The following is a 20012-nucleotide window of genomic DNA, read 5'->3' as shown; positions in this document are numbered from 1 at the left end:
ATGATGAAAGAAGCCAGATACAAAAGCATATATATCGTATGATTTTATTTATATAAAAGTCCCTAAAAATGCAAACTGCTCTTTCATGACAGAAAGTAAATCAGTGGTTGCCTAGGGGCTGAGTGGAGGAAGGGATTTACTGCAAACAGGCAGGAGGGAACTTTTGATGGAAATGTTCTGTATCGTGACTGCAGCGGTGGCTCCACAAATGTCCACATCTGTCAAAACCAACTGACTTGTGTGCTCTAATGGGTGGCAGTTAGCTGTATCAAGTTATACTTCAGTAAAGCTGATTTTTAAAAAAAAGGACTCTAGCTCACAGAGAAAAAAATGTGACAATGAATATATATATGTTCATGTATAACTGAAAAATTGTGCTCTACACTGGAATTTGACACAACATTGTAAAATGATTATAAATCAATAAAAAAAGTTTAAAAAAATAAAAATAAGAAAAAGACTCCGTAACCTAAAGAGGTTCATGCACCAAACACAGGGCAGTTTGAGCATTGGAATAACAACAGCCACAACTGATTGAGACATTTCAAATATGTTATAAATCCAAAAGTCCATAATGATAACAACAACAACAAAAAACAAACTCAAAAAAAAAAAAACCCCACAGAAAACTAATTAGGAACCTTTAGAAATGCTAGGGGAATAACTCATTATTCTGAAAACTTGTAAATAAAGGAGAAGACTCAAGTCTTTCAACTGCCTTTCCTGTCCTCAGGGCAGCTAAGGTTGAAAGCAAAACTTTCTTAATGGAAGTAGTCCAGTATTTCACAACCTCTAAGGAATTCATAGATCTAGACAATGATCATTAGTAACTATTGAGACCATTAGGTGAAAAGCTGATGGGGACTTTATAAATGAGGCACCAGGTGGACAACCCTTGAACCCTCGATCAATCACACCACCACCAAAAGTGGTTCAGCCCGACATCAGGTACCTCCTGATGCAAGTATGCACCACTACCTATGACCTGTTCTTCCAAAAACCTGAGCCTGAATCTGATCAAATATTCTTGAAAAAAAAGAAGGAAAAAATCCCTGAATCTTATCAAGCCTCTATGATAGGTATTACCTGGGAGTTTATTAGAAATTTATCTTCTCTGGCTTCACTCCAGACCCACTGAGTCAGAATTAGAAGCAGAGTAACAAGCTCCCCAGGTAATTTGTGGGCACATCACAGCATGAGAAGCACTGTCTGGTCTTAACTACCAGTTTACAAGACATACAGGGAACAGAGGCATGTGTTAAATGACACCACAGGGGATGCAGTCAGGAAAATGAAGGACAACCAACCAATGTATTCCCCAATAAATAAGTTACAAGGAAAACAAAGGAGGAGAGAAACCCAGAAACTAAATAAGACTTAAGAGATTTATCACTCAAATGTTTAGATCCCAATTTGAACAAGGCAATGGTTTAAAAATATTTAAAATTATGAAGCAATCAGGAAAATCTGAATATGAATTGAATATTGGATGACATTAAGGAATTATCGCTAAATTGTGAGGAGGGACAATGGTTATTACAATAATCTTTTTCAGTCTTTATCTTTTAAAAAAACAAAAATAAGTACAAATGAAATACTAGCATGTTTCTGGGATCAGCTTCAAAATAATTCAGCATTGGGGGCAGAAAAGGAGAGACTGTGGGGAAAATGGGTAGGATTATAGATAAAAGAAGCTTGGCCATATGTTTATAATTGTCTAAACAGGGTGCTGGGTCCATTGAGGTTCATCAAACAGTTTCTCTACTTTAGTATACATTTAAATGCTTCAATAATAAAAAGTGTGTTTAAAGTGCTCTGTGGGGAGGAATGAGCTCCACAAATGTTAATTCTTCTCATCATCAGTGGGCCCTGAAATAATAGGCAGAGTGAGTACCAGCCAAAATCAAGCAGTAGGTAAAGAATAGACATAATTAAAGTAAAACTACAGCTATGGCCACATATACCTGTCCCATTCGGTCTGGAACCCACCCTGCTAACAGGACTCCAGTGGTCTTCAGAGGCTGGGGCCAAGTTGCCAAGTCTGGAGACAACGTTGTTAAGTAAATGAGACTGGAGCTCGGCAATTCTCCTACCTAGGTGCCAGTGGTTTCTATAGAAACCACCAGAGAATGATATTTCAGAGAGCACAAAGCATCTCCACCAGCCTCCACCGGCTTTGTTCACACTTACCCATCACCATCTGAGATTCAGCCTATCAAAGTGGGCCTCGTGGCTCACTTTTAAAATAGGTACAGCTCATTATAAAGCACCTGCTCACAAACGTTTCCAAGGAAACAGAGGCCCCAAGATGCCCTTCTCTAAATTCATTAGCATTTAACACTCCTTAATGAGGCTTAAAGATGGCGCGCTTTAATAGCCATATGCTGGGGGAGGACACCTTTCCCTTTTACATTTAGGGATAACTGATGAGTTGGCTCAGGCTTCCAGAGGACCAGCCCCTGCTCTGAGCCTTCCTTAAAGGCAACGTCATGAGCATGGGGTGTGTCTGCATGACTGGGGAGGGCTCCCTGTCTCTAAGGCCTCCCTTGAGGTGTTCAGTTCTGGGCCACACCACAACATGGCCAGGGTAGAGGCCCTGCACTGACAGCCAGGCTAACCTTGTTTTCTAACCCTCCTCTACACACACCCACACCCCGACTTATACACTCACACACCCTGTGTGTACTCCAGCCACACAGATCCCTCACCATTCCCTCACCTGTCAAGCCCTTTCATGCTTCTGTGCCTCTGTGCATTCCTTATGCCTGAGATTCCTCACCCTGACTTGCTGCCTAGAAAACTCTTATGCATCCTTTAAAACCCTCTGCCAACCAAATCTTCCCAAAGTGCCAAGCAGACTCATTAGCTCCTTCCTCTGTGGCCCTTTCATCATCCCTCCATGGCAGCTACCATCACACTGTCCAATTCTGTCTCTTCCTCTTGACTGAGCTCAGGGTTTGGTGCAGGGATGAGCATCATTCTTCTCCATCCCACAGCCAACTGACACCCAGTAGGTATTCCATGAGTGTTTGATGGATTCCCTGAGGAAAGGATCTAGACTGAGCAGCTCCAGGACATTGGTAGGAGTCAGCAGGTGGGAAGCAGCTACCGTCTGGGACTTCCAGCTTCCCGGACCGAAGAAGAGGGAGCTGACCACCCAGTGTGAGGCCTCGGCTGAGCCCTTCCCAGCTATGCACTGCGGGGAGGGGGTTCCCCTCTGTACAGACCTCACAGAGCCCACCTGCTTCCTGACGGATGGGAGAACTGAGGTCCAGAGAACAGGGCACTACTTGGGCTTTTTCCCCAAGGGAGTGGTTGAGGGAGCAGAAGGAAAGACTGTCCCTCAGGGAACTTGGAGAGGAGGATGGGACCATCTGTCCGGAGCTGTGTGGGAGGGCAGGGGCCAGCACAGCAAAGGGGGCCTCTCCTTGCACCTCCCAGGACTGCCTGGGACTCATGCCCAGGCATCTCCATTGCGTCCCAGCAGAAGCAGGATACATCCCCAAGGACAGCCTTCCTAGGTGTGAGCCCCACAGTGTAGCCCAAAGACCTGGCCAGAGGGTAGGGGGACAGGTCATGGTCTCAGGCCTGGAACCTGGGTCCCAGGGGTGCATCGAGGGAACACCTGGAGAGAAGGAGCCAACTGTGCCTCACTCTCCAGGAGCCACAGGGAACCCAGGAAACCCCCCACCCCTGGACAGGGTCTGAGTTGCCACCTTCTGTCTCTGAGGGTGTTTACTGGCCAGTTCCCTGGGAATCACAGGACCTTGGACAGCTCCTGGGCACCCGGGGCCAGGTTCCCACGGAGGCATCTCCTAAGGTCCTACTCTCCAGTTCTTTCCCTACATTCTGAGCATCCATACTTACCAGGCAATAATTAATTCATTTCTGTATTTTAAAAATTAATCAAAGGCTGGGGGAATGTATAGCTGAGCCTCTAATCAGCCTGAGAGGACCCATGTTACTGCACCAGGTTAGAACATCTTTAGCCGAAAGCAGACACTTGACATTTTGGTCAGGCATGCTGCCTGGCTGGGAGAAAGGTACGCTCTTCACTCAGCTTTTAGCCAAACTGAAGTCAGCTCGTGACTGCCAATTATCACAAGTTCGTGGAAAGCATGGCCCTGTGGTGATCATCATCTGAGAACAACAAGACGGCAGGCAGCATTAACCGGACACCTACTGTGTGCTCCACACATGACCGTGCATAACCCTCACGACACCATGGGGGGCAGGAATCACTAGCCCAACTGTGCAGATGAGGACACCCAGGCTCCGAGAAGTAGAGGGCCTGCCCAGGATCACACAGCAGGGTGGAGGCAGAGCCCGCATGACCCCCGTCTGTGGCTGATACTGGAGCCTGCCCCATCCCCACCCCCAGTGCACACCACAGGCTGCCCAGCCAGAGGCAGAGAGTAGGTGCTCAATTAGTGCTTGCTGAATCTGAAACAAATCTGAGCATACCCACAGAGAAGCTGGCACGAAGGAGACTGTGAAATTTTAAATTACGGATACAGAACACGAGGGAAAGGAAAAAAAGCAGAAATAGACAATTACACATGTATCCACGTTGCTGATCCTCTCAAGTGAAAAATTGGTTTTCCTCACTTTACAATGGAGGCATGAATTAAAATCGAGTTCTAACAATGCAGCCACCCCAAGGGCAGTCTGGCACAGCAGTCTGGGCCCCTGTGCTGTGCACGGTGGACAAGCACCTCTGCCAAGCATCTCGGACCCTCAAGAAGCAACAGGGGACAATGCACAGAGGCTCAGGCCCACTGTGGGAAAGAGAGATGGAGAACGTGGGGCTCACCTGCCTGGGCCTGTGGGGACCCCAAACACCAGGCCTTGCCTGGCTCCAGAGACTCTAAACAGGGCACTGAGGGAAGGGGTCTATCTCTTGGATGTGGCGCAGGGACCAGCAAAGGCCACTTTGTAGTGTGCTGGCCTTGGCTGGGCCCACAGGGAATGGCACGTGCCCCTCATATCTGCCCCACAGCCAGGCCCCTTAAAGGAAGAGACGGGGAAGCCGGCCTGTCTCCCAGGCAGCCAGTCCCTGAGCAGAAGAAGAGAAGGAGAGGAGGGGCAGGGCCTCCTCCCAGGCCCAGGACAGCTGGGAACCACAGAGAACCAGAGCAGGGCACAGGAGAGAGTAAACAGACCTGCCAGCCCCACCTTGGGCCCCACCTGTGTCCACACATCCAGCAGCACACACAGAGATCAGTGTGCACTGTCCCCTCTGACCAGCACCCTCGGAGAGAACAGAGGAAGTGATGGCAGAAAGTGAAGCAGAGGGACTGTGGCACCGCCCAGAGGATGGGGACCAGGTCCCATGGATCCTCTGAGTGGGACCAAACAGGCCACAGCCTCGACTGCAGCTCCCAGACTAGGGCCTGGGCAGCATCCAGGGAGGGCAAGCACAATGGACTCGGAGCCAGAGCCCGGCACCTGCTGCCAGGGGACTCTGGGCAGCTGCTCCTCCCTGCTTCCCTGGGGATGAGCACCCCTGTGCCTGCCTTATGTCACTGCTGGGCCCTACCCGAGTGCTTGACACTCCTGCTGAAAGTCCCAGCAGCCGGCAAACAGCTGAGAGCCCTGAAATGACAGTGATGCTGAAATTGGACCCAGGGGCTCCGCTCATCCCGGTCCTGCCCTCAGAATCACCCACTCCCACCCCCTGCTGGGGACCCCATTTCCCAATGCTTGTTCCCCACTGAGAACACCGGCCCCTCCCCTGTCTCCCCACTGACTGTTGATTTCCAGTCCTCACATCTCACCTGACTCCAGTCTCGAATTCTTGGTTCCTCAGGCGTGCCCTCCACACGGGTTGCCCACTGGAGGGTGGAGGCCTGATCTCCAGGACTGAGAGAAGGTAAAACCAGAGCACAGTGGACTTCGCACCCTGAGACCTAGTCCATGGCCAAGACAGGGGCCCTGGAAGGAAGCAGGACACCTGGTCCAGCTGTGCTGGTCCCCAGCCCCACTCCCTCTGCCTCAGGCAGGCGGCCCCTCTCGCCCTACCCTCTCCCCACCCTGCAGCCCGTCTCTCTGAATCAGCTCTTCCCAGGCACGGCAGTGAGCATGCAAATGCCTCACCTAACACAGCAAACAGCACAGCAACCCCATTCTTCGGGTGAACTGGCTATCCCTTCTGGACAGAAGTGGGCAGCGGAATCCAGAACCTAAAGCCACGTGTATCCTTTGATCAAGTCTGCACCTAAGACTGCATTTACACACAGAGATGTTTGCCTTCGTGTTGTAGTAAAGGAAATACTGGAAATATGATAAATACCCAATAATAGAGGATCGGTTAAATACATTATAGTAATTATTAAAAATTACTTCGTCCCAAAACTTTTTAACCATACAAAAACACTAATGATATATTAAATTGGGGGAAATTATTTTAAAATGTAAATATATGCATTAAAAAACTGGAAGAAAGAATCCCAACTGTCAATGGCAGTTCTGGCTGTGTTGAAATTGAGTGGGTTATCTTCCTCATTACAGTTTTCCATTTGCCAAGTAGCCTGCAAAGAGCACAGATTACTTTTGTAATCAGAATGAACGTCTGGAAACGGCCTCCCTTTCTGCTCTCAAGTCACGCACACACTGTCTCCAGGTCTCTGACACCCTCTAGCCTCTACCCCTGCATGCTGCTGACACCTCCAGTCCGTGGCTCCCCGCCCCCCATCAGCTCGCAGCCCTGGGCCCGGCTCTCCTCCCCACATCTCTGGCTGCTCCTTTGCAAGCTCCTCTTCTTCTATCTTCTTTGGAAAATAATTTACTGATCTTTTTTTATTCTTAAAAGTAAAACCCACTGGCTGCAGACAAGTCAAACAGTATGGAAAGGTGTGAGGTCCCCCAGTCCTGTGAGGTGGTGGCTGCAGGGAGGGCTTGGGCAGGCTCGGTGCTCAGAACCACAGCTGGTGAGAGAGGCACGGCGGGCCACATGGAGCTGTCCTCGCCAGGAAGGAAGGCCTGGACCTGCCCTCATGGGCAGTGCAGAGCTGGGAGAGCTCTGAGCTCAAGGGGACCACATTCAGATTTGTGTTTCCAAAAGACGCCATTTGCTGCAGTGTGGAAGACGAAAGGGGGTGGGCAGTAAGCAGTGCTGACACCCGGGGAGAGAGGGCGAGGGGCAGACCTGGGAAGGGTGTAGGAATGGAGAGGGAGTGGATGTCATCGGGCTGGGTAGCAGACAGAAGGGGAAGGGACAGGGCCACAACTGGCCCACCAGGACCCCTGGTTCACACCAGGAAAAGGCCCTCCTTCAGGTGGAGGTCACCCCATGCCAGGGGCATGGCTTGGCCAGTGAAGCACCGGCTGGGTTCCAGCCCCCAGCCACCCCTCGGCCAGGTGCCTGTATGCACTGGACAACCTGTGCGACCTCACATGTTGGCCCCAGAAGAGGAAAGCCACTGGGGGCTGGTGAGGGAGGGTAACCCTAAAGCTGCCACCGAGGTCTCCGGCTTGGTCCAGCAACTCAGTAGATAAGGGTGCCAACGGCAGTCATGAGGTGTTTCCTGTAGCTTCCTTGATTCCCGCAAACCAGAAAGATGTCCTACCCATGGCAGGTGCTTGGTGACTGTTCAGTGAATAAATGAATGAGGGAAGCCAGATAATCAGAACTTCTTTTTAAAAAAATTTAACTGAAAGACTATAATTAAAAACTGAGAAATTTGCTTGATATAAAAAGGGCATGCAGAGGGGGAGGAGAGGAGTCCACCCTTCATCTCCTCCCTGAATACAGCTTAACGAATGGACCACTCGGCACAGCCTCATCACAGGATGAACGCACCGCTGCCTCTCAGCGCCTTCCTCCACTTTCCTGCTAGAGCTGCGAACAGGCACCAGGCAGTCTCCCCTCAGGGTATCTGGGAAAGCCTGTGGCCGCCAGCTGACAGGGCACACAGCACAACCACGTGCTTTGTAAAACAGCACAGCTGTCAACACCGGCCTGTAACTAGGGATCTACTTGTCGGGGCATGAGTTTGGATGGCACAAACTTTCTACAAGGCACAAAACCTGTGCAGACTTAGACTGCAGATTCATGGAGGTTTGTACAACCATTTATTCAAGAAACACCAATTGAGCCCGGGGTCCGGGGATACAATGCCGGGTTGGATGAGACCATCGTGTCCCCTAGCCCCAGCTTGGCTCATGTTCCAGAGGGCAAATGACATCTGCAGGCAGCTACAACCCAGACTAAGTGAGGGAGGGGGGCACTCCATCCAGTGGAGCTTGGGAAGGAGACAGCAGTGGAGACTCACAGGACAGGTGGCATCCAGCCAGCAGAAGAGGGGAAATTCAACGCCAGGAGAAAAATACACTCAAAAGGCCACTTATGGCCACATGGGACCCACCAGAGCATCTCTCCCCACTAATTACAACTAAAACTCTGGACAAAATATAAAAAGCAGCTTCCTGAGGATTCCCAAAGTAAACATAAGCAGACAGACTGGGGAGAGGGGGTGAAACCCAGGGCAGTGACCACCACAAGCGCAAACTGCTGTTTCCTTTTCTCCTTCTCCTTCTCCTTCTTTTTTTTTCTTATTTTCTCTAACAGCTTTCACCTGCAAGCCGGCCCCCAGGGGAGCTGTGGTGGCAACTTCAAAATACACAAAGTGAAAAAGGACAGAAGTGAAAAGAGAAATACACACATGCACCATTATAGTTGGAGACGTCAACACTCCCCTCTCAATAACCAAAAGAACAAGTAGACAAAAAATCAGCAAGGATCTAGAAGAACTAACTGAACACCATCAACTAACTTGACCAAACTGTCACTGATAGAACCCACCACGCCGCAACAGCAAAATACACACTCTTGCCAGGAGCACATGGAACATTCAACAAAACAGACCATATTCTGGGTCATAAAAGTATTGAAATCATACGAAGTATGTTTTCTGAGCCTAAAAGAATTAATAACAGAAAGATACCTGGAAAAATCCCTGCATATCCAGAAGCTGGACAAAACAATTCTAAATATTCCGTAACCAAAGAGGAAGTAAAAACAAATTTAGAAAACACTTTTTGAACTGAAGGAAAATTTAAATACTGCACATCAAAACTTGTAGGATGCATATTTAGAGGCAAATGTATAGCATTAAAATGCTTAGACTACAAAGGATTTCAAATCAGTGACCTAACTTGCTGCCTTAAGAAATTAGGAAAAGAAGAATTAAACCCAAAGCAAGTAGAAGAAAATAAAAATAAGAGTGTAAATTAATAAAGTTGAAAATAGAAAAATTAATGGAGAAAACAAATGTTTCACTGAAATGATCAATAAGACAATACTCTAGCCACACTAAGGAAAAAAAGAAGATATAAGTATCAATATTAGGAATGAAAGAGGAGACAGGACCTAAAGATATCAAGAAGGATACGAAAGGAAGATTATGAACAAGTTTACGTATAGAATTTTGATAACTCAGATGAAAGGAACCGATTCTTTGAGGCACATAAACTACCAAAGTTCATTCATGGAGAAACATGCAGCCTGAGCAGTCCTATGTGGAACCTTAAGAAGCTACATTGAGACACCGCTCCATGCCCACTGGGATGGGGATAAGCAAAGAGACAGGTAACAAGTAAGGTGAGGACATGGAGAAACCAGAACCCTCGCACACTGCTGGTGGGAACATAAAATGGCACAACCACTTTGGGAAACAGTCTGGCACTTTCTCAAAAGATTACCCATAGAGCTACCATATGACTCACCAATTTCACTTCTGAGGTGGAGCCCAAGAGAAATGAAAACGTATGTCCACACAAAGACTTATAAAGGAATGTTTATAACAGCATTATTCACAAGAGCCAAAAAATGGAAACAACCCAAATGTGTATCAATTGATGAACAGATAAACCAAATGTGGCCTATCCATACAACAGAATGTTATCTGGCCACGAAAAGGAATGAAGTCACGACACACGCTACAACAGGGATGAACTTTGAAAACATTATGCTAAATGACATACTGTATGAGTCTGTTTACATAAAATGACCAGAATAGGCAAATCTATAGAGATCAAAGGTAGACCAGTGGTTGCCAGGGGCCAGGGGTAGAGGGTAGGAGACCAGGGAGTTGGGGGGGACCACTAAAGGGCACACGGTTTCTTTTTGAGGTGATGAAAATGTACCAAATTGACTGTGCTGATGGTTGCATAACTCTGTAAATATACTAAAAATGAATGAATTGTGTACTTTAAATGAGTGCATTGCATGTCAACAAAGCTATTACCAAAAAAAAAGAGATTTAAGTATTTAAAGTGTATTAATTCATAGAGCACTATTTATAACAGCCAAGACATGGAAACAACCTAAATGTCCATCGACAGAGGACTGGATAAAGAAGTTGTGGTATATTTATGCAATGGAATACTACCCAGCTATAAAAAATAATAAAATAATGCCATTTGCAGCAACATGGATGGATCTGGAGATCATTATTCTAAGTGAAGTAAGCCAGGAAGAGAAAGAAAAATACCATATGATATCACTCATATGTGGAATCTGAAAAAAAAGACAAATGAACTGATTTACAAAACAGAAACAGACTCACAGACATAGAAAACAAACTATGGTTACCAGGGCGGCAAGGGCGTGGGAAGGGATAAATTAGTTCAAGACTTGCATATACTAACTATAATATATACAAAATAAATAAACAAGTTCATACTGTACAGCACAGGGAACTATATTCAATATCTTGTAGTAACTTATGATGAAAAAGAATATGAAAATGAATATATGTGTGTTCATGTATGACTGAAGCATTATGCTGCATACCAGAAATTGACACAACATTGTAAACTGACTATACGTCAATTTAAAATATATATATATATATAAATAACAGAATATTTTAAAATAAAGTATATTAAGACAAAAAAAAAAAAACTAGGGCATCAAACCCATGATTTTTTGGATACTATTAGTTAAGGCAAATCAAAATAAGTTTTCAAGCAAGAAAAACTGTGAATCCATTTCATAAAAATATTAACTTTTTTAAAATCACAAGAAGGGGTGTTCAGTGTATATAACACAGCTTATTTTAGTGGCAAAATGAACTATAAAGGACATGTAAATTAGCATTATGTAATAATAGTCATTACAAGTCCCGAGTCTGCTTTGTATTTTCTACAAAGCTTTTTTACAAAGCTTGTATTTTCTGATATACCCTCCTGTATCTTTAAGAGCCCAAGTGATCCAATGGGGACTGGCCCTCCCGAGTGCCAGGGTTCTCCCATTGTGACACACTGAGCTCCAGGTGGCAGCTCACATGTCAGGTTTTTTGACAAGAGTCCTTGCTGCCCCAAGAAAAGTGCTGTGGAGTGAAGGTGAAGAGAGGAGTTGGGCAAAGAGGCAGGTCTCTGAGGTTCTGAGTTCCAGGAATCCCCCTCCCCAGCTTTGCCCAAGATTTTGGACGACCCAGGAGATACATGGGGACCCCTGGCCACTTGTGAAGGCAGCCAGTGAGGCCGAGAGAACCACCAAACGTCAAAAAGATGTACGTTCCCAGTTCCTCCTGAGATTGTGAGCCCCCAGAGGGCAGGGGCTGTCTAAGGGACTACCGCCCGGGCCCTGGGACAATGCCTGGCGTCTGGTGGGGGCGCAGTCAATGAACTGTGTCCTCTTCCTGCAGTGGGGGTGGGGAGAGAATTTAGAATAAGACCTGGGTTCAGATCCCACCCCCACAGTGGCTGCCCACCCCTGCACTGAAAGCTGGACCTTTGGGGACTGGTTTTCTCGTCTACACTGTGGGGTTGTGACTTCAGGGCCTGAGACCGCAGGGCCCACCACTGTCCCGCTCAGGGCCAGGTCCCTGACACCAGACACCGAGCTGCAAGCTGCAGGGTTGAACAGAATCTAAGCTCAAGGGCTGCCCCGCCCAGCTTCCCCAAGAACAAAAAGCACAGCACTCACTACCAAAGCTTTATCTACACCCATGGCTAAAGCTTCATTCACCCTGTGACGGGGAGGACCTACAAGGCGTGGGAGTCAAGGCACCCTGTTTAAGGTCTTACCCCTCTACCAGCCAGCCATGTGAGAGCGGCTAGAACCTTTCTGAACCAGCGGAACGGAGTGACAGAGGCCAGGATTGCTGTGTCACTGTAGATGAGCTATGATACACAGGGAGAGCCCAGTACAGAGCCTGGCAGAGGGTGACCATGCGGTATCCGCCACCTTGAGTCAGTGCAGATACTCTGCAGGGACCTGAAGGCACCCTAGCCCCACTGCCACCTGATAGATGGGGCAACAGGAGCCCAGAAAAGACAAGAACCCACCCACAGTCGCACGGAGCAATGACGTCGCTCCTCTCAGCACCAGTGATCTTGCCCCATATCTGCCTCCATTAGTCTCCTACTCTCATCTGCATGAAAAGTTTGATTGGAGGCAAAACTTGGAACTGCATGTAGAAGGACAAAGAGTCCAAATAAAAAGGCTTTTTAATATAAAGCCGATGAAAGAGACAAATGGAGCGTAATCAAAACCTCATTAGGGCAAATAAGCAACCTGCCTGCAACGCCACAAAAACTGATGGCACCGAGTGCCACGAGGCGAAGGCACTGAGTCTTCCAGACAGCCACCATCTCGGGAACGGAGATTTCAGGGACACCCTCACCCACACCAGCAGAAACCCTGCAAAACACCCTCAGGATTCTCACCTACACACCCAAACCACGGCCCCCGGGCCTGTGGTTTGCAAAGCTGGCTATTCATCAGAATCACCTGGAGAGTTTTCAAACCGCTGAGACCACCTGCAGACAGGGGTGGGGGCCGGGCAGCGGTATTCTCAAAGGCCCCGGGTGTCCTGACCACTGCACCAGGTCAGTGAGCCCAGGTCAGCGACCGCTGGCTGTGCTACCAGCTGCCTCACCCCCACTGCAGGCACGGTGCCCACAGCAGGGCGGGAGGTGAGCACACTATCGAATGGTGGTTCAGCTTCTGCTTCCACTGGGTGCACCCATCACCTGGGATTTTATTAATTGGTCTTGATTAAGGTTGTTAGTCATTTATGCAACAGTCCCAGCCTGTCCACCCGGCACTTTGCTACGTGCTGGGAGTACTACAGGAAATGAGCAAATTCCTGCCCTCGGAGAGGGCAGACTCTGCAGCAGAGATGAGAAAGGACAAGTTAGAGGCTTCCCTCACTGTCACACGCATGTCAGGACACACACCTGCAGAGGGTCTGGGACAAAGCTCCAAAAGGAAGGCAAGGAATTAAGTCAAGATCTGGACCTCAGGATGGCCCTTTACAAACTTAAAGAGAAAGCAAGCAAGCTGTAGAACACCCATGGAGCAGTGATGACTCAGGTCAAACCAACGCTAGAGCAAGAGTGAGCTGGCCTGCCAGAGTGGATCTTATTGTGAGACTGAACTTGAGAGGGTGGAGGCCGGTGATTTAGAGGCCCAGCGGGGGCCTGTGTGCACCTGTGACTCTCCTTCTTGGGAGCAGAGTGGAGCTATGTGTCGGAAGGCTCATTCTGCCCGGGTCTGCCCAGTGTCAGCCCAGCCCACGGGAAGGCTCCCAGCTGCAGGAGCCACATATCCCAGATATTCCAGGGCTGCTCCAACGTCCAGGGCTCAGTCCTGCTCAGCTGAGAGGTAATTTGCTGAGGCTGGGGTTCCATAATTTAGTCTTGCAAATATGATTTTTAAGCCTCTGTAGGAGTTTTTCTACAAATTTGATTCATGATACAAGGGAGGAAATTTATTACTTATCCTAACTTTTGTCTCAAACCTCACAGTCACCTTAAAGCCAACTTCCAAGTAACTGCCTTGGAGCCTTTCCCACAGTGCTGGCGGGCCCTGGGAATCCGGAACTCTACAGCTCTCATTCCCCGCTGGGCCCAGAGGCAGGGTCCTGTGAGGCTGGAAACGGGTGAGGCTGGTAACTTCATCCTCAGCCAGACACTGGGGAGCTTGAGAGCTCAGACTTGGCCGAGAACTGCAGTGTTGGGGCCTCATCTGACCCAGGATCCCCCGAGTCCTCAGCCTCTGAAATGACCAGTTGCAGCTGAATTGCAGCCAGCCTTTATTTCCCATTTGTTGGAGGACCCACTCCCTCTGCAGGGATCCCAGGGTGGCCACAGCTCCTGAGCAGTGGGCAGGTGGGTGCCCCTGAAGGGCTGCATCATGATGGGAGGGGCAGCTCACTCCAGGTTACCCTCTGAGCACCTGCTCTGGTCCAGGCCCCATGGGAGATGCTGGGATGAAGACATGACTTAGCCCCACTGTCAGATGAAGGGGCTCACAGTCTAGTTATCACTGAGATAAGTCACAGGTGGTCCAGGTCAATTGAGGACGAAGACCAAGGGCACTCAACGTGAGAGAAGCACAGGACCTCTACTGTCAGACACTACATGGGCCCTGACTTCTCAAAGTGTGGTCCACGGACCATCTGCTTCTGCATCTCCTGAGAGCTTGTTGAAATGCAGGATCTCATCTGCAATGGATTAAATGTGTCCCCCCAAAATCTATACATTGAAGCCCTAATCCCCAATGTGGCAGTATCTGGAGACAGGGCCTCTGCAAGGTAGTTACATTTAGCTAAGGTCATGAAGACAGAGGTCCCATAATGGGAGTGGTGGCCTTATAAGGGGATGAAGAGACCAGAGCTCACTCTCTCTCTCCATCATGTGAGGATGCAGCAAGAAGGCCGCTGTCTACAAGCCAGGAGGAAAGCCCTCACTAGAACCCAGCCAGAGTGGCCCTCCGATCTCGAACTTCCAGCCTCCAGAGTTATGAGAAAGAGCTCTATCTGTGGCGTTTTATTATAGCAGTCCAGGCTGTCCAAGACATCATCCTGACGAAACAGTCTGCATCCTGACAAGAGCCCCAGGTGCTCTCCTACATACAGGTGAGTTGGGAAGCCCTGTTTTAGAGATGACTTCGTCCTGCCCCTTTACTGTGCCAGTCAGGAAACCCTGACTGAGAAAGGCTTCAGGCTAAGATCACCTGCCTAAAATCATCCAGCTATGCAAGTGGTAGAGAAAGGACGCAAGGCCAGGTGTACGTAGCCCAGGCCGGAAGCACTGGCGGCCTGGAGGGGCTTAGACCCCTGCAGTAACATGAAGGTCAGACGGCAGACGTCTTGGGTTCCAGACCATACCCACGTTCAAGCAGGCTATCGGGAGGAAGAAGAGTCAGAAAATTCTGGCCTGGCAGCACTGAGCCAGCTCAAGGAAGCAGGCTCAGCGGCTCATGCAGAACACATCCTGCTGACCTGTTGGAAATGAAGTCAGGCACTTCGTGGTGATGAGGGATGTATTCGAATCACCAAACCCGAGCAGAAAGAGATAGGCTGAGGAAAGAAGAAAAGGGAGCCAAATAGCCCATTTGCTGTAATGAACTGGGCTGGACCAGAGAGGTCCAGAGTCCCAACATTCATCATGTGGCTAAGCTGAAGGAATCATGAAAGTGTACGACTGGAAAGCAGCTTTAAAATTCTCTGTTCCAACTCCTCCTTAGACACAGTGAGAGGCTGTCTGGCCCCACAGTCCTGCTCCAGTGGTGGGCTCTCTAGCCCAGCCTGCCTTAGCTCCATTGTTGGAAATCTTACTCCTTATCTTCAAAATGCTGACTCACTTAAAGCCAGCAATTTGAGTTCTGAGTGCCAGGCTTCAGAAAATAAAACCCAAATATGGAAAACACTAGATGACAAACATGTGTTTTACGGTGGAATGCAAATAAAGTAGCTGCTTTGTCTGGAGATAATGAGAGAGAAAAATAACTCATTCACCCCTGACTGAAGAACAGTTCTCTAGAAAAGACATTCCCTGAGTGCTCGGTTTCCTCAAGGGTGCCATAATAGGGTGAGGACAGGGGCACCCACCCTGACAGCCAGACCAGGAGGATGGGTCCCGACAAGCCAGAGCGTGACAGACGTCACAGCCAGATCTCTCCCCAGCAGGGCTGGTTGTCAATAATTTTGGCTTTGCAAGCCATGTGGTCTCTGGTACAACTACTCAGCTCTACTACTGCAGGGTGAAAGCAGCTGTAGAAGATACACAAATGAATGACTGGAACTGTGTTCCGATAAAGCTTTATTTACAAAAGAGGCAGCAAGCCAGATTTAGCCCCAAGCTACAGCTTGCCGACTCCTGGTCTCTATCCTCATATCTATTAACTTTAAATGGCAAACAAAACAAAATAAAAGGAAATGTCCTAAACGTCCAACCTGGGGAAATGGTTTAATAAGCTAAACCACTTGAAATTGACTCATTCAATCCATATTTATCGAGTGCCGGCTGTGACAGACACGGCTCTGAGTCCCAAGGATACAGCAAGGAGCAACTCAGCCAACCGTGCTGCATCAAAGGGATGTACTGACAATGCTACAGGAATTTGTGATTACAAGGAAAACCCTTACAATCCTATGAGAAAAGCAAAACACAAGACTGTGTATAAAAATAGGACCAATGTTTAAAAAAACACAGGGGGAAAGAACAACAAAAATTTTTAAATGTTACTAATGTTTACCTTTGGCTGGCTTGACTACCCTTTCTATTTCCTTCTATTTTCTAATTTTTTCATAAGATCACATGTTACTTTTATACTAATACAGTCCTTGTTGTTTTTAAAAGAAGAAATCTGTCTTGATTTTAAGCTAAAGTCCGAGTCCCTCCTGCTTCTACTTGCCATGGCCACTGCTGCCTCTGAAAGCAGTCAGAAAAAGCCAAGCTGCTCAGCCCGAAGATGTTCACACAACCGCCAGGGAGGCTGGGGAGTTCAGCACCTGGGACAGAGCCACGCACCCAGCGGGAGCCCAGCAGGAGGACAAAGAGCCACCTCAGGTGGGAGCCTGTGCTTTTTTTTTCCTCGCTGGTCCTCCTGCTGGGTCCACAGGAGGCACCTGGGCAACACCTGTGAGAGGAAACATACTTGAAGCAGGGAAGAGAGTTGTCCCCTGAGTCTGGCCCATACAAATGGAACTAGTCCTGTGACCTGGCGAGGGGGTACAGGCAGCCAGATTGTTGATAAAGGGGAAGCAAAAACAAACACTGCACAGAACCCTTTACCCACATTACTAGCCTGGGAGCGACTGGCAAGCATGCCAACGCCAGTCACAGCAGCAGCTGCTCCTAATCGCTTCCCCTCCGGCATTCTCAGAATGCGTCAGCTGGAGTCTGCCCTAGGAGAAAATCCGGTGTTTTTAACAAAGTCTTAAATCAGATGGCGTCCTTGATGAGTAATTTCTTACGTGCTTGGTCTCTGAGGCTAAAAATAGCCAGCGCACCTCTAAGGGACGTGGCCGTCAGCAGGGGCTGGGTGATTAGGAGGTCCTGCTCCAAACAGCATGACTAAGAGGTCCCAATTCCAACAGCACTTTCCAACGTTCCCCCTCATTTATCATATATTTATAGCCCAAATATGCACGTTCTAGTGTTTTTAAAAGCCCACATGTCCACTTCTTTATGGGTAACTTTTCTCTTTTTTCCAAATATTTTTGTTTAAAAAGTAGTCTCTTTTTAAAAGAACAACGTGAATTCTCCCAATTGTGAAGTACTTTAAACAAGATACCTACGGATAAAACATCCTATCTTCTTTAAAGGAAACCATCTCTGCTTTCAGATTCTCCTCAAAACACCAGCAGCCTCTTCCAACACATCCTGCTGGGAAAGCACCTTCCTGCAGCTGCCGGTCTGAAGCACCAACTCAACTTTCTAATCTGGCATTGGGTCCTCATCCAGCCTCCTCCCATCCTGGCCACGTGGAATAGCCTCTGCTCAGTGCAGACCTGCTGTGGGGCTGCCACTCATAAGTTGGTGAAGGCAACAGGGCAGGAGGTGGCCCTGGAAGGGGGTGCCTTTAGGTAGAGGCTACACACTGCAGATGCAGCAGGCTAGAGCTCTTCAGCATGGGGTCACTGACTCCCCTGAGTCCCAAAGGGAGGAGGACACTCTCTGATATTCCATATCCTCTTCTTTCAAAGTCAAGATCAACGCAGGCTTCATCATGAACTACTTGAGTGGCCGTGAGCCTCCTTCAGACCAGGACAGTGCTTCTCAGATCTTAAAAACAGCCACTGAGCACCAACAGCCGGCAGTCAGACCGTGGCTCTTCCTCACTGCCCTCTCAGAGCCCCTCCACAACCCTGGTCCCAGCATCCCTGCTGACAAGCCTCCTGGCACCCCACTGCTGATCCAAACTGAGACTCGATGCATTGAAGAGTCACATCTCTGCCTGGCCTGAACTACTGCTTGGAGCCCACACTCAGCCATGTCGAGCAGGTCACTGGCCCCCCACGCATCTTGAGTCCCACCTCCTGTACTTGCACGCTCTGCACGACTGCCCTCCTCCTCCATCCACTCATTCAGTCAGCCAAGATCTGCAGAGTGCCTACTATGTGCCAGGCACCGTTCTAGGAGCTAGAAGTCAGCAGCAAACAAAAACAGGCAAAAAGCCCTGCCCTGGAAAAGCTGACGTTTGAGGGGAGGGAGACAGGCAAATAAACAAACACATAAAACCCACAGTATGCTGGGTGATGACACATGCTACGGAGAGAAATCAGGTGGCAAAGGGACTAGCAAATGCCAGGCGTGGCCGGCACCGTCGTCAGAGAAGGCCTCACTGGAGAGGTGGCATTTGAGCAGAACCCTGAAGGAGGGAGGGAGGGAGCGAGCCTCTACATAGAAAACTGGGAGAAGAGCATTCCAGGCAGAAGGAGCAGCAAGTGCAAAGGCCCCGAGGGAGGAATGTGCTAGTGTGTTCTAGGAAGGGCAAGTAGGCTAGTGGAGCTGATGCTGAAGAGAGGGGGCTGAGAAGAGACCACAGAGGTCCTGTGGGTCATTGTAGGGACACAGCTTTGACTGTGAACAAGATCAGAGCCTGGAGGGTGCTGACCAGAAGAGTGACACATCCTCTTACACTGTAACAGACCACTCTGGCTACTGTGTTGAGAAAAAACTGTAAAGGGTGTTGGGGGAGACAAGATACCAGACAGGAAACTATTGCAATTATCCCAGCGAGAGACAACGGCAGCTTAACCCAGAGTTAACAACTGGATTTGCTGATGATGTGGGCATTGGGGGGATTAGGAAGGGCAGAGACAGGGATGATTCTGATGGTTCTGGCCTGAACAACCAGGAGGATGAAGTTGCCATTCATAAGCTGGTAAAGGCAACAGGGGTGACAGGCTGTGGGGAAGGACGGGAGTGGAAACCACTTACCTACGGGAGTGACGGTGATCAGCCTTTAAGCCCCAAAAAGCACACAGTCTCCTCTAATAAGCCTTTCTTGCACCGAGCTGAAAGCTCACCCTCTCTGATATGTGAACCCCCCCTCCCTGCCTCCTCTCTCTCCCTCTCTCTCTCTCACACACACACACACACACACAGCACTTCACACCACTTATTTGTATCCACACACTATTCTCTTGAGTAACCCAAGGCTGGTTCACTTCACAACACCTGGAAGCATTTGCACACAGTAGGGACTCAAATATTTTTAGTAATATGCTGTATAGAACTGCACCTCCGATGCTCTTAACAGTCTAACAACTCAAGAATGTTCTTTCAAAATATCTAAAAATTATGCTTCACACTGATTAAATATTGAGTGGCAATTATCCCCTCTCAAGGGTCCTATATATAGATGCCGACCTGCCCCAATCATTCAAATTGTCGAGGCAAGCGCTCCTGGAAAGGCCAAGTGAGGAAGACGGGTGTTACCTTGCTGGTCCTTATATCCCAAGCTTTCATTTCAGAGCTGAAGCCTCCACATACAAAAAGACTGTGGTCTCTCGGATGGAATTTCAAGGTAGTGACTCTGAAGTCACTTTGACCACTGAATAGCTGGGTTCCTATGACACAAAAAGAGAAGGAAGAGTTAGAAAAGACTCAGATCACAAAACTAAATATCTTAAAACGAAGATGCCATCTGGTGTGGAGCCCTTGGAAAGCGCAGCCCCCCGGGGACCGGGATGGCCAGTGGAGACTTTCTGGAAACACAACAACAGCAGCGTTTGCCCTTACTCCCTGGCCACTCGACCTTTGATTAG

The 20012-nt window shown here is 48.6% G+C and overlaps 1 protein-coding gene across 5 annotated transcripts in view; it reads right to left on the bottom strand.

The window, feature by feature from the left end:
• WDR25 (WD repeat domain 25) overlaps window positions 1-20012 on the bottom strand; it is a 131498-nt gene that overhangs the window by 20258 nt on the left and 91228 nt on the right. For all 5 annotated transcript variants that reach the window (XM_010987455.3, XM_031454302.2, XM_064486256.1 and 2 more), the window contains exon 4: window positions 19684-19814. In XM_010987455.3, the coding sequence (XP_010985757.2) occupies window positions 19684-19814 (131 nt within the window). The remainder of the gene's footprint in view (window positions 1-19683; window positions 19815-20012) is intronic.

This window comes from Camelus dromedarius, chromosome 5 (genome assembly GCF_036321535.1).
Source record: "Camelus dromedarius isolate mCamDro1 chromosome 5, mCamDro1.pat, whole genome shotgun sequence".
Classification (NCBI taxonomy): Eukaryota; Metazoa; Chordata; class Mammalia; order Artiodactyla; family Camelidae; genus Camelus; species Camelus dromedarius.
The sequence above is the reverse complement of the archived record's forward strand: the minus strand, read 5'-3'. Positions and strand labels throughout refer to the sequence as shown.